This window comes from Primulina eburnea, chromosome 11 (assembly GCF_022965805.1).
Source record: "Primulina eburnea isolate SZY01 chromosome 11, ASM2296580v1, whole genome shotgun sequence".
In the NCBI taxonomy this organism is placed as follows: domain Eukaryota; kingdom Viridiplantae; phylum Streptophyta; class Magnoliopsida; order Lamiales; family Gesneriaceae; genus Primulina; species Primulina eburnea.
The window spans coordinates 43055660-43072036 of NC_133111.1; the positions used below are offsets into that span (position 1 = coordinate 43055660).

The window sequence follows — 16377 nt, forward strand, 5'->3', positions numbered from 1 at the left end:
TCTTGATTACAGGACTTTTAATAATTAGCATATGGGCCGAGTCCGCCAAAAAAAAGAAGTCATTTTATAGAGAGAGGCAAGTGGTTATTATTTAAATATGGATCTAATTAGTTGAACTTGACGAGTTTGCTGGATTTCGCCGATGGAATCTGAAATTTGACACTTTTCCTCAGCAAGTGCTGTTAAATTGAATATAAGAACAATTACGATCTTACGATATTCTCTATTACTACGTTGAAGGATTGTTTTATTTTTTAAGAATAAAACAGCCATATTTTAATCAATATATATATATATATATATATATATATATATATATATATATATATATATATATATATATATTGCCGGCTGAAGCCGTTAAGTGTGTGTATATATACAAAGTTCCAGGAACTTTCATAGAAAATACAGCTAGCCTGGCCTTTCCCCCACTCCGGCTTGGTTGTACCGAAAGTCAACAATAAAAAGGCGAGAAATATATATATATATATATATATATATACATAACACGAGGAGTCGGGGTTCTTCGTTGAAAAGAAACTAACGTTTGGATTTTATTAAATCCGATCGTCAGTCTTGCCGGAAATCATGGGAACTCAAGTTTCTGATGATCAGAGAAATGCCTACTCCAAACCACCTGTAAGTCTCCGATCTTCTCTCTCATCAGATCAAGCTATCTTATTGGTTTTCTATGAAATTTATATCAATTCTTGGTCCATAATCAAATTATGTGCATATAATTTTTATGTGGATCTCATATGATTGTTATGTTCTACTACTATACACACAGGTTAATAATTTATGCGTTGGTTTGTTGGACCAACTGAGAAATACACCTCCACATTAATGCATTTTGGTCTCCAGTTCTTGGAAAAATTTCTATGGTAACAAAGTTAAAATGTATTTTATTTTTTCAGTCGGGGTATCAGATGACCTGTAAGTCCTTAAATTTGACACATTATCTTAACATTTAAATCATCATATGTTATATTTTATTTGAGAGATTATTATTTTTTAAAATCCGAGCTTAATATCTATCGAAGTACAGCTAGCTGTTGCCACGAATATTTATTAAGATGGACCACCATTTTTTCGAACTCGGGGACGATGACTTCTCGAAAACCGAGAACCGGTTCATTGACTTTGAGTTTTCTTATAATTTATTTATTATCCACCTCTAAGCAATCAATTAGGTGGCGAGTAATACGATTCTTGTAATATTTTTTGTCCTCGAATACGGTTATTGTCCGTATACGGTTCAAGAAATGGACCTACAGCGCTGATGGAGTAGACGAGCGAGCTCGATTCTTTTTAATTCCTCCTATCGTATAGTTTTTTGTTTAGTAGGGATGATTTGGTTGCGTGAAACCTGGTGATTTACTCATGACATCCGTGAGTCCCGTCATGAAAATATTAAAACTAAACGAGATGGACCTCACACGGACAAGAAAATCCTCTTTCCACAACTTTTGGAGATACGTGCTGCTACTTCGTTCGCAAATATTCGAATCAAACTGATCCCAAAAAGTAGCCCCATCAATTATCTTTATTGCCCATTTCGTCACCTAATTTTGCCTTTTAACATTTTAGCCAAACTCATACTGGCCGAATCCTTTTTGTCATTTGGCAACTGTTTTTGGCAGGACTTCAAATTTTATGTTCGATAGTTTTAATATGGGAATAATCGATTTCCTCGAGTAAATATACGAATTGGGAACTATGGTTACAGATTAATTACAAGGCATTTAAAGTTTGTAGGATTTGTACATTTTTTTTTCATGGGCTAGAGGACTCCTCCGAGTGCTAAGAAGATGCTCCCTCTACAGATGCTCATATTTGATTCACTGAAATGACATACAAATATAACATAAATTAAAATCAAATTAGCATGGATTTTTTCCTATGACACATGTAAATTATGTAAAAGGTGGACAACCGGACAGAGCAAGAGAAGGCAATCGACGCCTGGCTGCCAATCACTTCTTCAAGAAATGCAAAATGGTGGTATTCTGCTTTCCACAATGTTACAGCTATGGTTGGAGCTGGAGTCCTCAGTCTCCCTTATGCCATGTCACAGCTAGGATGGTATATTTTCAAGTCGATATTTGTTATTGACCTCAAAGTGAGTTACTGATCTTTTTCCTGGAATTTTCAGGGGTCCTGGAGTCGCAGTTATGGTCATATCTTGGATCATCACTCTGTACACACTGTGGCAAATGGTCGAAATGCATGAAATGGTGCCTGGAAAACGTTTTGACAGATACCACGAGCTTGGGCAGCATGCTTTCGGCGAAAAGCTTGGCCTGTGGATTGTGGTGCCTCAGCAGTTAGTTGTTGAAGTTGGAGTGGATATAGTTTACATGGTTACCGGAGGCAAATCTCTCAAAAAATTCCATGATTTAATATGCCTAGATAAAAAATGCAAAGACATTAAACTTACGTATTTTATAATGATCTTTGCTTCTGTCCACTTCGTACTCTCCCATCTTCCCAACTTCAACTCCATATCTGGTGTGTCCCTTGCAGCAGCAGTCATGTCCTTGAGGTACATACAAACGCGCACATATATATATAATTCTTGTTCACCACATTTCAGGAAAATCTTATAATGCTTATTTTCGTGCTTCAAAGTTACTCTACAATAGCATGGGGAGCCTCAGTGGACAAGGGAGTAAAACCTGATGTGCAATATGGATATAGATCTTCAACTACAGCTGGTAAAGTTTTTGGCTTCTTTGGTGCACTGGGGGACGTGGCTTTCGCCTATGCTGGTCATAACGTGGTGTTGGAAATTCAAGCCACTATTCCTTCAACACCAGAAAAGCCCTCGAAGATACCGATGTGGAGGGGAGTTATTGTTGCCTACATTGTGGTTGCCCTTTGTTACTTCCCGGTCGCTTTTATAGGATTTTGGATGTTCGGGAACTCAGTAGAAGACAATATTCTGATCACCTTAAACAAACCTGTTTGGCTTATTGCCATGGCTAACATGTTTGTTGTGGTTCATGTTATTGGAAGCTATCAGGTGAGAACGAATTTCTATTCTCTCTGTTCGACCCTGTTGAGCCACACAATGAAACATGTATCGATTCTGATTGATTTGGATGAATGCAGATCTATGCCATGCCAGTTTTTGACATGATAGAAACCGTGCTTGTAAAGAAACTAAGGTTGAAGCCTACTTGGTATCTGCGGTTTATTTCAAGAAACACTTATGTCGGTAAGTGAACTTCTTTACACTTCTTCCAGATACTTGCCTAGTATTCAACATATAAAGTTGCTAGCTTTGATGAATGTTCTGTCTGATTCCAGCATTTACTATGTTTGTTGGCATGACCTTCCCTTTCTTCGGCGGGCTTCTCGGATTTTTCGGAGGATTTGCTTTCGCGCCAACCACATACTTTGTAAGCAGATTTTGACCGCAGTTGCATGAAGTAAAGTTTTATCTGTGTATCTTTTGAAAGAATGTGTAACACTCACACTTTTTTTCAGCTTCCTTGCATCATGTGGCTTGCCATCTATAAACCAAGAAAATTCAGCTTATCTTGGTTCAGTAATTGGGTAAGATGAATAAAAGTGTCGTGTTATATTGTTTATTTGTTGGGACTAGTTAGCAAGCTAATTGTTTTTTTTTTCTTTTGATTTTTGATGGGTAAATTTCAGATTTGCATCATTCTTGGGGTTATTTTGATGGTTATAGCACCTATTGGAGGGCTAAGGCAGATTATAGTGCAGGCAAAGACTTATAGTTTCTACTCATAAGCATCTCTCCCTGCTGAGATCAAGAAAAGTTGTCCTTAGTTTTCTTGAAAGAAGACGACGGAAGGTTGGTTAGCGAGATTTTACTGACTATCCATTAAAGGGATTCTCAGTTGGTTTACAGGAAGTGAATTCAGGCTGAGAAACCAGACAAGGAAGCCTTTTGCCTACAATTCACTGTTTCAACATTTCTGTTTGCAGTTGATAATCTGTGTGTAAACATGTTCAATGCTACGTTGTATTCGTGTTTTGTAATCCGACCCCTTGGTTAATAAAAAAAACAACCGCACATCAAAAATAAAAATACAAGGAAATATAAGAAAAACAAAATCAATGTCTTATTTTATCGAAGTAAATATACATGGACACGGCATGAAGTACACAATCACAAAGTAATAGAAACTGAAGATACCAAGTGGGTCAATCGAACAAAGCAATTAACGACACAAACATTCGCATCTTTCTCTATGATGTAGAAAAATATTTACCAGAGGGATTGATTTATGCTTCTAGCCGCAGGACGGAGCGTGGAGATTAAAATAAATATTTTAGATAATTAATAAATAATTATTTGTATCAAGTTTATTATGTTGATCACAATGTGAGTCATATGCGGTATGTTACTATTTTAAAAAAATATTTGTGATTTTATATATGAATTTAGATTTACGGTTTTGAGTGGTTTCAGATGATTTGTTGTTTTTGACAAATGATCTAGTAAAATGCAAAGTATTAGATCATATATTCAAATTAATTAAATAATAATAACAATATATTATCTTCAAAGATAATGAGATATTTTCTGAAAAAAAGTGTGAGTGTTACCCATTCTTTACTATGATAAGCAGTTTGTGCAAAATAGCTTTGTGTAGTTTTTGACAAAAAAAAATAAAAATAAATAACTAGACCATATATATGATGCAGATTATAATAATTATTTTTAATAGCAGTTCTTAGAAAAAAAAAAAAATAGGAAAAAATACTGAGTTAAAATTCGGTTCAAGCGGTTAATAAAAATTTTGATCGCCCCTATCAAGATTGAATAAACCCCATTTAATAAAGATTTGTTTATAACTTTTAAATTCATTCATATTGTTTTCGTATAAGAAGCATCTCGTTTTATTTATTTAAAAAAAACTAATTTTTTAAAACATTTTATGGTTAATATTATTATCTTTAAAACTATATCATCAATGTGGGGTTTATTTTTTAATAAATTGCTGAAGAAGATGATGGACTTGTTTATTTAATTTTTTTTATGTGAACATAATGTTGTTTGCTTGAATATTTTGTTTTGAAGTCCCTTCCAACAATACGAAAGACCAAGCTTTTCTCAGAATCCTGTGATCATAATTTCTGGATAATGAGATAATACGATGAATGTTTAGGAAATTATGTATATATATATAATTCTAAACTACTTTTAATGGTTATTTATTTTGAAAACAACTCGCTCTTAGCTTTATATGAATCAGTTACATGTGTGGCTGCAAATGCTACAGAGCTTTTCTGTTGAATCTTTCTTTGGACAACACTTCAATACTCTATCCTATCATGCTGACCTTTTTGAAGTATGTTTTTATTACAAACAACAAAGACTAATAACATAGATCATTATTAAAATGCTGATTTATAAACAAACGAACGAACACCTAAAAATGAACAACAAACACATCAAATGTGCTCAACCTCTCACTAAAACTTCTACAATGATATATAAAGTTAATCACAGACACCTTCTTCAATTTCATGCTTACTGGTAGAACTTGTAAGTTTTGGCCATTATTATGATTTGCCTGAGCCCTCCCACGGGTGCCACAATGGTCAAAATAACTCCAAAACTTATGCAAAACTGAGATTTCAACACCACCAAAGCCAAAGAGCTCATTAGAATTTGTGCTTCTGAGGAAGAAAAAAGATCAATATTCTTGAAACTGCACATACCCAATTCGTGAACCAAGAAAGGCTAAATCTCCTCGGTTTTTTTACTACAATCCATATGATGCAAGGAAGCTGCAGAGTTCACCAGTTTTATATGTTGCGCATATATTTAAGCGTTGTGGAATGAATACAGTTGCAAGAAACACAGTTCTAATTGCTTACATAGTATGTAGTTGGCGCGAGAGCGAATCCTCCGAAAAATCCAAGAAGGCCATTAAAGAAAGGGAAGGTTATCGCCATAAACATAGTAAAAGCTGGAAAACAGCCGGCGGCATATGCTTAATGAATACGAATTAAACATGACACACAAGTACTCACAACTGAAGTAACTAGAAGACATAGTTACTTACCCACATAAGCATTCCTTGAAATAAAACGTAGATACCAACTCTTCTTGAACTTCAGTTTCTTTACTAGTCCAGTCTCAATAAAGTCATATACTGGAAGAGCATAGACCTGAATATAAATACTGTATTTACGATACTCTTCAATGGGGTAAAGAAAATGAGTGTAGAACTGAAAAAGATCTGACCGAAATTTGCTATAATCACCTGGTATGACCCGATAAGATGAACTACAACAAACATGTTAGCCATGGCAATAAGCCATTTCGGTTTCTCTAGTGTAATGAGAATATTTTCTTCAATTCTATTGCCAAATGCCCAGTATCCAATCATTCCAACTGGGATGTAGCAAATGGCAACAACTATGTAGGCAACGATTACTCCCCTCAACATAGGTACCTTCGAAGGCTTATCTTGGGTAGAAGGCATAGAAGCTTGAATCTCCATCACTACATTGTGACCGCTATATGCAAAAGCCACGGTTCCTAAAGCACTAAAAAAGTTCAAAACTCTACCGACGGTTGTATGAGATCTGTATCCATATTGCACATTAGGTTGCACGCCCTTGTGAACCGAGGCTCCCCATGCTGTTGTAGAGTAACTTCAAAAGGTAAGACATTCGTTAACAAGGTATTTTGAAAGTTATAAGCTGAATGCAAAAATGGATGAGTTAAAATTCATGAAAATTTACATTGGATTCTAGAATTGTAGCAAAATTTCATCAAGTTACAATGCAAGAAATAAGAACTTACCTAACGGACATGACAGCTGCTGCCAAAGATATGCCAGAGATTGAGTTAAAACTGGGGAGTTGGGAGAGTGCGAAGTGAGCAGAGGCGAAGATCATGATAAAATAGGAAAGCTTGATATCCTTGCAAGGTTCGTGGCAGAGTAACTCATGGAATTTCTTGAGGGATTGACCCCCTGTAACCATATATACAATGTCTACTCCAACTTGGACAACTAACTGCATGGGAATGACGATCCAAAGGCCAAGCTTTTCTCCAAAAGCATGCTGTCCAAGCTCGTGATACCTGTCGAAACGTTTCCCGCGATCCGTTTCATGCATTTCAACCATTTGCCATAAGGAATACAGAGTGACAATCCAAGATAAGACCAGTACAGTTACTCCAGGACCCCTGAAAAATTGGCCGCCCAATTAAGGGATATGAGGAAATTCTTTCTTGTTCTCGGCTGTCTGTACACTAAAGTATTGGATTCTAATTTGAAGGGAATACTGTGTTCTTACATACCATCCTAGTTCAGACATGGCGTAAGGGAGGCCAAGAACTCCAGCTCCAACTATAGCTGTGATATTGTGGAAAGCTGAGTACCACCATTTTGCAGTTCTTGCAGAAGGGATTGGAAGCCAATCGTCGATTGCCTTCTGCTTTGCATCTCGATCATTCTCCTACATTTCATAATATTTGTATAAGAAATCAAATTTACCAAAGGTGAATTCTTCAAGGAGAATCGAAAAGAAAAACACTAGGTAAAGAAAAATGATTAATTCAACATGCAGAGCACTCCAACAAATCGGCAAACGCAGGAGTGATGCAAAATTGAGAGAATATTCAGATTTAAGCACAAAGAAGTTTTAAAGGGTCTCCAAGAAACTCCTAGAGTCGGCAAGAAAGAGATTTGGTAAAATAAATTTAAGAACCATTTCCACAGACATGTATAGACAAACAAAATAGACTCACATCTTCATAATAGGATTTGTCTTCGTTAACGGGAACAATGGAATCCATTCGATTTTTTTTAGCTTCTGCGATGAATTTTGAGCTTGCAGAATTAAGGAAAAAGGAAACTGAACTGAGGAGTTCAATGAAAATACTCAGAAATTTTGTAAAAAGTTCAGATGGGAATCAAAATGCTAGTCTTAAAATGAAGGGGTTGACTTCTCCTAACAAATAAATAAATGATCGACGAGTAATTAACTTCACAAGTTGCTACTGAATTATAATCAGATATCTCCAAAAGATTCCTGGGATGTGACAACAATTGAATTAACAATTGTCGAAGAAGTACAACATTTACCACGTCTTAAAAGGTTGACTTTACACTCTTTGGTTGTCAGACTCCTATGATCATATTTACTAGACGTGAGACAGATCGATGAATCCTGTTAACCAATCATCGACTACATTTTGTTCTACTAGTACTATGCACGTGTATTGCACATGATATCAATTATATTATAAAAATTAAAAACAAAATTGATTTTCTAAACAACAATTTGAATCATTTTATTATTTATTTGAGCTTAATTTTTTATCATATTAGACGATTTATAAGAACTTATATAACTTACTTTCAAATTTTTTTCAAATTAAAATTCAAGCAGTTAATTTTATGTTATATAATAATTTGTAATGAACATGATATATAGAACAAATGAACTGAAACAAATTTTTTAAAAAAATTATATATTCAAACACCACGTATAAAGCATAATAATCTAAAAATTAACCAAATTATAGATTTTATCAATGTATAAATCATAATCTATAAAAGCGAAGCATACTAAATACAAATAATTATCAATTTAAAATCAATGTGACTAACTCATAAAAACAATATTAAAACAAATGAATAATAATATTGATAGTAAAATATAACTCATAATATTTAATTTAACCTCCTAAAAAATTGTACTTTTTATTTTTACAATTTTATATCATGGATAATAAATTCTATATATCGATTTTTCGTAGACTAACATATTAATTTCTTGTTAAATAAGTTTAAAATTAATAAATAAGTCAACATATGTTAAGAAATGCATATTCAAATAAGATTATATGGTAAATATCAAATAAACTCATATAATAATTATTAAATATAGATTTTAAACTATTAATATGATTTTCACCATTAAAATTTTAAATATAACAAAAGAAATAAACTTTCAAAAAAAATTGTTATTTTTGTATCTATTGAATTAATTAGTTTGATTTCAAAATAATTAAATAAAGATATTAAATATTACATGTAAAAATTCCGATACTTTGACAAATACTAATCAATGATCATTATAATCATATTTATTATAAAATTATATCATATATTGTTTTTACAGTAGAAAATAACTTAGACTCTTTTTATTCCTCATTAAATCTCTTTTCATTAATTACATATTCAAAGTTTTGATTGATGCTTGATTTTACAAGCAATACATGTAATTTTCTAATTATACAATTTAATAAAATAATTAAGCCTATAACATATATATTTGTTGTAGATGATTTTTTCATATTTTTTGAAATCATACTATATTTTAAAATCAAAATTAAACTCTTTATTTTAAATTTCAATTATTTGTTAAAACCCATAAAATATGTTATTATTCTATTATTGCACATATAGTTATAAATTTTTCATATATATTATTTTGTGACACTATAATTTATTACTTAATTAGAAATTGCACTAAAAATATAATTTCAAAATTACAATAAAATCACTGAAAAAAATTGTAGAGATAAAATTAAAAGGATAAAATATTTAAAAGTAGTATAAAGATTAATTACTGGATAAAATTAATATAGGAGTTATGTTGGGTGTAATAATTGTCCTTGCTTGGTAGAGCGATCGAACCATGTTGCTTGTGCTGCTGTGCGGTTTAAAAGATTTGAGTTGCACCATTACCACTAGCTATAGCTTTTGGTAAAGCGGTAATCACTCGGTCCTACAATTGGTATCAGAGCCAAGGTCATGGGTTCGATTCCCATTGATTACAAGGAGTGCAATTATTGGGAGGGGGATTGTTGGGTGCAATAATTGTCCTTGCTTGGTAGAGCGATCGAACCATGGTTCTTGTGCTGCTGTGCGGTTTAAAAGATTTGAGTTGCACCATTACCACTAGCTATAGCTTTTGGTAAAGCGGTAAGCACTCGGTCCTACAAGTTACATTCATTCTTGAAGTATGTATAGAAGGTTAATTTTGTCATGGAACAATTGAAAAACAATGTCTTTTATCCACACTTTTATAGATATATTGATAAAATTGTTCGAACAAAAGAATTATATAGCCGAAACTGATGGGGATTCAAATCAAGATAATAACACTATAAAATATAACTGAGTAAAATTGGAAAGAACCATCATTGTAAACCTAAGCATCATTAGATAATTTTTTTCGAGAACGTATTGATAACATTACGCTAAAGAAAATGAGTGTAAAATTAAGAGCAAAGTTATGATATTGAATTTGTGGAAGTTTTGTTATTCAATTATTTTGTGCATTTATTACTTATTGAACTCGAGTTTATTTTCTTGCTTTTAAGTTCACTAGCAAAAAAGCACGTGCATCCGCACGTGAACTCATATTCTAAATAACTAAAAAATAAATTAATAGTAAAAATATTTTTAATCTTTGCATAACGTGATCAAATCCATCAAACAACATTTCGTTCGGAAAAAGATAGATCAAAACAAATTATAAGAATTTGGAATAATGATATATCAGATTGAGGACTAAATTGAACTAAAATAACAATACAAATACAATGATTTGAATTGATTAAGCAATATAAGAATGTAAATAGAATTATATGAATATATTTTAATTAATTAAGCAATATAAGAATGAAAGAAAACATTTTAGTATATGATGTTGATATTTAACAACTCATTACATCAATTAATTGATAAATATGTTCATAAAATGTAAAAATTACATCTTGAAAATCTAAAATAATACTTACTTATAATTCGGAATAATTAAGAACATGTGACAACAATTTTTCATTTTAAGTTTTATTCTAAGAGTATTACTTTTTATTGTGAATATCAGTAAGATCGACTCGTCTCACATATAAAAATTCGCCAGACCTTCTCACAAGAGACTTACTCTACACCAACATAACTTCCAATTTAGTTATGTTAACATCATACTAATAATTATTTGTAGGAATATCTTGCTCTTACTTCTTTTTTTTGACTCATTTGTGTCATTTTTTAAAACAATTTCATAATAATTTTATTTATGTACCATTTGACTCTATTTTTTTATACATATAATAGATGTCATCAATGAATTTTTTTTTTAGAAAAATAAGCTGAAAAAGTATCAATTGTGATAACATTTGTGAATAAGCTCAATTTTTATTTTTATTTTCAAATTAAGTGTTTATTGATTTTTTAATTTAATGTGTGCTTACCTTTTTGTCAATATAATTGTCATTATATACTTGTATGTAATAACTCTACAAATACAAATAAAATGTCATGGCATTATTGTTATGATTGAGTACTATTTGATAATATATAAATATGAGGAGACTTAAATAAATAAAATCTATGAGAGTGATTAAGACAATTAATCATTCAATTAATTTTATTTATTATCAAAATTAGTGGGAAAAAACTAATGAAAAAATTGATTGATTTTCTACATATTTCTTTCTCATTTTAGCAATTGTATAACAATATTTTTCTAGCATCATATCATCCAATGTATGTGAATGAACGATTCATTTGTCCACACATTTATATGTACTTCTTATTCAAATTTATTAATTTTATTACTATTATTCAAATTCACAATTAAATTTAGATTTACAATATATTATATTTGTTCATGCATTTAGAAATTAATAGTTTGACAAAATAAATTTAAAATTTTGATTAAATATAATTTTATTTTCAATTCAAATTGTTTTATTTAATTTAAAAGTAATAATGATTATTTTAATTTTTAATTTTTCATTTGTCAATATTTAATTTAGAATTTATTCGAACGACTCTTCGTTCAAAGCACTCACATACTTTATCATGAGTCCTTCATATATATAATTTTTTGAAGTTTTTTTTAAATCTAATTATATTAAAATCTATTTTTAATAATTCATTGAATGAATTCAAATGATAGTGAAATAGAACAATAACTAACATAATTAATTTAATTTAGAATTTAAATTAAAGTCCAAGAAAGTTATTAAAATAAAAAAATAATTGATATTAATATTAATTAAATTTAATAGTATTTTTTAAAAAATAGCTCAAACATTTAAAAACGGGGAGATGACTTATTTGCTATATATAAATTAAAATTAATTGATATTAATATTAAGTACATTTTTTAATAGTATGTTTATTTAAAATTAGCACAAACATTTAAGAACATTGAGAAGAAAGTCAAAAACACAAAATAATAACCATAAAATATGGTTAATTAGTATTAATTATTAATTAATGGAGTAAATGTGAAATTACCACATATGTTACCAAATAATGAAAATAAATAAACATGTGAAGGGTAATAATGTCCGTTCACAATGAGAAAACTATTCTACTATCCACACTTTTATAGGATGCATTTAGAAATTAATAGTTTGACAAAATAAATTTAAAATTTTGATTAAATATAATTTTATTTTCAATTCAAATTGTTTTATTTAATTTAAAAGTAATAATGATAATTTTTATTTTTTAATTTTTCATTTGTCAATATTTAATTTAGAATTTATTTGTATGACTTTTCGTTCGTAGTACTCACATATTTTAACATGAGTCCTTCATATATATAATTTTTTGAAGTTTTTTTTTTAAATCTGATTATATTAAAATTTATTTTTAATAATTCATTGAATGAATTCAAATGATAGTGAAATAGAACAATAATTAACATAATTAATTTAATTTAGAATTTAAATGAAAGTCCAAGAAAGTTATTAAAACGAAAAAAATAATTGATATTAATATTAAGTAAATTTAATAGTATTTTTTTAAAAAATAGTTCAAACATTTAAAAACGTGAAGATGACTTATTTGCTACATATAAATTAAAATATGAATATAATTAAAATAAAAAAATTAATTGATATTAATATTAAGTAAATTTTTTAATAGTATGTTTATTTAAAATTAGCACAAACATTTAAGAACATGGAGAAGAAAGTCAAAAACACAAAATAATAACCATAAAATATGGTTAATTAGTATTAATTATTAATTAATGGAGTAAATGTGAAATTACTACATATGTTATCTAATAATGAAAATAAATAAACATGTGAAGGGTAATAATGTCCGTTCACAATGAGAAAACTTTTCTACTATCCACACTTTTATAGGTATATAGATATATAGATATAGATTATCTAATAATGAAAATAAATAAACATGTGAAGGGTAATAATGTCCGTTCACAATGAGAAAACTTTTCTAACTTATTTGCTACATATAAATTAAAATATGAATATAATTAAAATGAAAAAAATAATTGATATTAATATTAAGTAAATTTTTTAATAGTATGTTTATTTAAAATTAGCACAAACATTTAAGAACATGGAGAAGAAAGTCAAAAACACAAAATAATAACCATAAAATATGGTTAATTAGTATTAATTATTAATTAATGGAGTAAATGTGAAATTACCACATATGTTATCTAATAATGAAAATAAATAAACATGTGAAGGGTAATAATGTCCGTTCACAATGAGAAAATTTTTCTACTATCCACACTTTTATAGGTATATAGATTTGGGCAATACATGATTTGCTTTAAGCTGATCCGCGGTAGATTTGTTTAATTATTTCGTGCGTACGTCTAAATTATTTTATATATATATATTAATATATATATATATATATTTTTTTTTTTTCTAACCCTTGACCTATATATTCTCCTGGCTGCGTCCCCGGCTAAGTACACAGTTTTACGTTTGTTTTTTCTTTAAATAGTTGAGACTCGCTCTGTGTAATGAACTCCAACTCCGACAGTCTGGAAACAAAACTAGTGTTAACAGAAAATTATTACATGTCTGGAACACGAGACCGAGACCTTCTTCCAACAAAGGGAGGCTGTCGATACCCAATAATCAAATAAAAAAATATATGTATTGCACAAATGGTAAACTTGATCCAAGAAAGAAACTTTGTTTTCCTAGGACTCCTTCAGCTCAGGCTTACTCGTAGAACTTGTAACTTTTAGCCTTCATTATGATTTCCCTGAGCCCTCCCATGGGTGCCACAACGGTCAAAACAACTCCAAACATTATGCAAAACTGCGATTTCAACCCCCAAAGTTATTAAAATGTCTGCATCTGGGGGAGAAAAAAACATGATTCTTGAAAATGTACGTACCCAATTCGCGAACCAAGAAAGGCTAAGTTTCCTCGGTTTTTTCAATACAAGCCATATGATGCAAGGAAGCTGCAACTGCTTGTAATTAGCGCGGCATAATGAATACAGATGCAAGAAACTCAGTAATAATTGCTTACATAGTATGTAGTTGGGGCTAGAGCAAATCCTCCAAAAAATCCAAGAAGGCCGTTAAAGAAAGGGAAGGTTATCGCCATAAACATAGTAAACGCTGGAAAACAACGGCATACGTTTAACAAACTCGAATCAAACCTGAAACACAAGTACTAACAACTGAAGTAACAACAACACATACTTACGTACCAACATAAGTGTTCCTTGAAACAAAACGCAGATACCAACTTCGCCTGAACTTCAGTTTCTTTACTAGTCCAGTTTCAATAAAGTCGTATACTGGCATAGCATAAATCTGCATACAAATACTGTGTGCTATGATACTCTGCAATGGGGATGAAGACATCGAGTATGGACATGAAAAAAATACTGACAAATTCGTTACAATCACCTGATATGTCCCGATAAGATGAACTACAACAAACATGTTAGCCATGGCAATAAGCCATTTAGGTTTCTGTAGCGTGATGAGAATATTCTCTTGCACTGTATTGCCAAATATCCAGTATCCAATTATTCCAACTGGGAAGTAGCATATGGCGACGACTGTATAGGCAACTATTACGCCTCTCCACATAGGTACCTTTGAAGGCTTATCTCGGGAAGAAGGCATAGAAGCTTGAATCTCCATCACTACATTGTGACCACTATACGCAAATGCTACGGTTCCTAAAGAACTAAAGAAGTTGAAAACTGTACCCACAGTTGTATCAGACTTGTAGCCGTATTGAACATCAGGTTGCACGCCCTTGTGGATCGAGGCTCCCCAAGCTATTGCAGAGTAACTTCACAAAATAAGACAGTGGTTACCAAAATAACTTAAAACTTTAAGCTAACAGCAAAAAGGGACCCAGCTATATTATTAATGGATTGACTTAAATTCTTGAAAATTTAACATAGGATTCTAGAATTTTAGTGAATTTTCATCGAACTACTAAACAAGAAACTACACACATACCAAACGGACATGATAGCCGCTGCTAAAGATACGCCAGAGATTGAGTTGAAATCAGGGAGTTGGGAGAGTGCGAAGTGAGCAGAGGCGAAGATCATGATAAAATAGGAAAGCTTGATATTCTTGCAAGGTGCATGGCAGAGTAACTCATGGACTTTCTTGAGGGATTGACCTCCTGTAACCATATATACTATGTCTATTGCAACTTGGACACCTAACTGCATGGGAATGACGATCCAAAGTCCAAGCTTTTCTCCAAAAGCATGCTGTCCAAGCTCATGATACCTGTCAAAACGTTTCCCGCGATCCGTTTCATGCATTTCAACCATTTGCCATAAAGAATATAGAGTGACAATCCAAGATAAGACCAGTACTGTTACTCCAGGACCCCTGAAAAAATGCAGCACAATAAAGGGATAAGAGGATATGCTTTCTTGTTCTCGGTACACTAAGGTTGGATTAAAAGAAGCATAAGTTTACTGTAGTAATTAAAGGGGATATTTATTCTTTCATACCATCCTAGTTGGGACATGGCGTAAGGGAGGCCAAGAACTCCAGCTCCAATTATAGCTGTGATATTGTGGAAAGCTGAGGACCACCATTTTGCAGTTCTTGCAGAAGGAATAGGAAGCCAATCGTCGATCGCCCTCTGTTCCGCGGATCGATCATCCTCCTACATTAAGCAATCTGTGTGTAAGATCTCAAATTTTCCGAGTAGCTAATTAATCAAGGAGAGTTAAAACAAGGGAAAAAAACTGCTTAAAAACAAACTATCGATTCAACATGCAGCACGCTCGCAACAAATTAGGAGATAAATAGAAAACTCAGATTCAAAACAGACCGACAACAGAATATTACATCTTCGAAATAGAAGTTATCTTCATTAATGGGAACTACGGCATCCATTTGATTCTTAGCTTCTGCAATGAATTATTTTCAGCCTGCAGAATTGAGGGGAAATAAAATGTGCTCGACGAAAAATCTAAAAGATTGACTTCTTTAAGAGAGCATGGACAAGATGATCACTGGCACCGCCGCGGGGAGAAAATGTGCGATGCATGGGTTGTATTTTCCAAGAAAATTCATGGGACGTTCTTGATAGCGTGTCCACAGCCGAGTTAACTAGGTTGACTGATTCCAATTAAATTA

The 16377-nt window shown here is 31.5% G+C and overlaps 3 protein-coding genes across 4 annotated transcripts; 1 reads left to right on the plus strand and 2 right to left on the minus strand.

Annotated features, from left to right (window-relative positions):
* Positions 1–371: 371 nt before the first annotated feature.
* Positions 372–4065, plus strand: LOC140806360 (lysine histidine transporter 1-like). Its single transcript, XM_073162972.1, has 8 exons — positions 372–639; positions 1928–2085; positions 2156–2545; positions 2632–3025; positions 3115–3220; positions 3313–3404; positions 3493–3561; positions 3664–4065. The coding sequence occupies exons 1-8, from the start codon at positions 589–591 to the stop codon at positions 3760–3762; spliced, it is 1359 nt and encodes a 452-aa protein (XP_073019073.1). The 5' UTR covers positions 372–588; the 3' UTR covers positions 3763–4065.
* A 1191-nt stretch (positions 4066–5256) lies between these two features.
* Positions 5257–8054, minus strand: LOC140806362 (lysine histidine transporter 2-like). Its single transcript, XM_073162975.1, has 8 exons — positions 7748–8054; positions 7298–7455; positions 6797–7183; positions 6252–6645; positions 6051–6156; positions 5863–5954; positions 5704–5772; positions 5257–5611 (listed from the first exon to the last, which is right to left on the minus strand). The coding sequence occupies exons 1-8, from the start codon at positions 7793–7795 to the stop codon at positions 5513–5515; spliced, it is 1353 nt and encodes a 450-aa protein (XP_073019076.1). The 5' UTR covers positions 7796–8054; the 3' UTR covers positions 5257–5512.
* Positions 8055–13780: 5726 nt separating this feature from the next.
* Positions 13781–16327, minus strand: LOC140806361 (lysine histidine transporter 2-like). 2 transcript variants are annotated; one of them, XM_073162974.1, is made up of 8 exons: positions 16087–16327; positions 15744–15901; positions 15232–15618; positions 14665–15058; positions 14463–14568; positions 14279–14370; positions 14142–14210; positions 13781–14062 (listed from the first exon to the last, which is right to left on the minus strand). In XM_073162974.1, the coding sequence occupies exons 1-8, from the start codon at positions 16132–16134 to the stop codon at positions 13964–13966; spliced, it is 1353 nt and encodes a 450-aa protein (XP_073019075.1). In that variant the 5' UTR covers positions 16135–16327; the 3' UTR covers positions 13781–13963. The 2 variants fall into 2 exon arrangements, with proteins under 2 accessions (XP_073019075.1, XP_073019074.1); XM_073162973.1 differs by having other exon boundaries at positions 14463–15058.
* Positions 16328–16377: the final 50 nt, after the last annotated feature.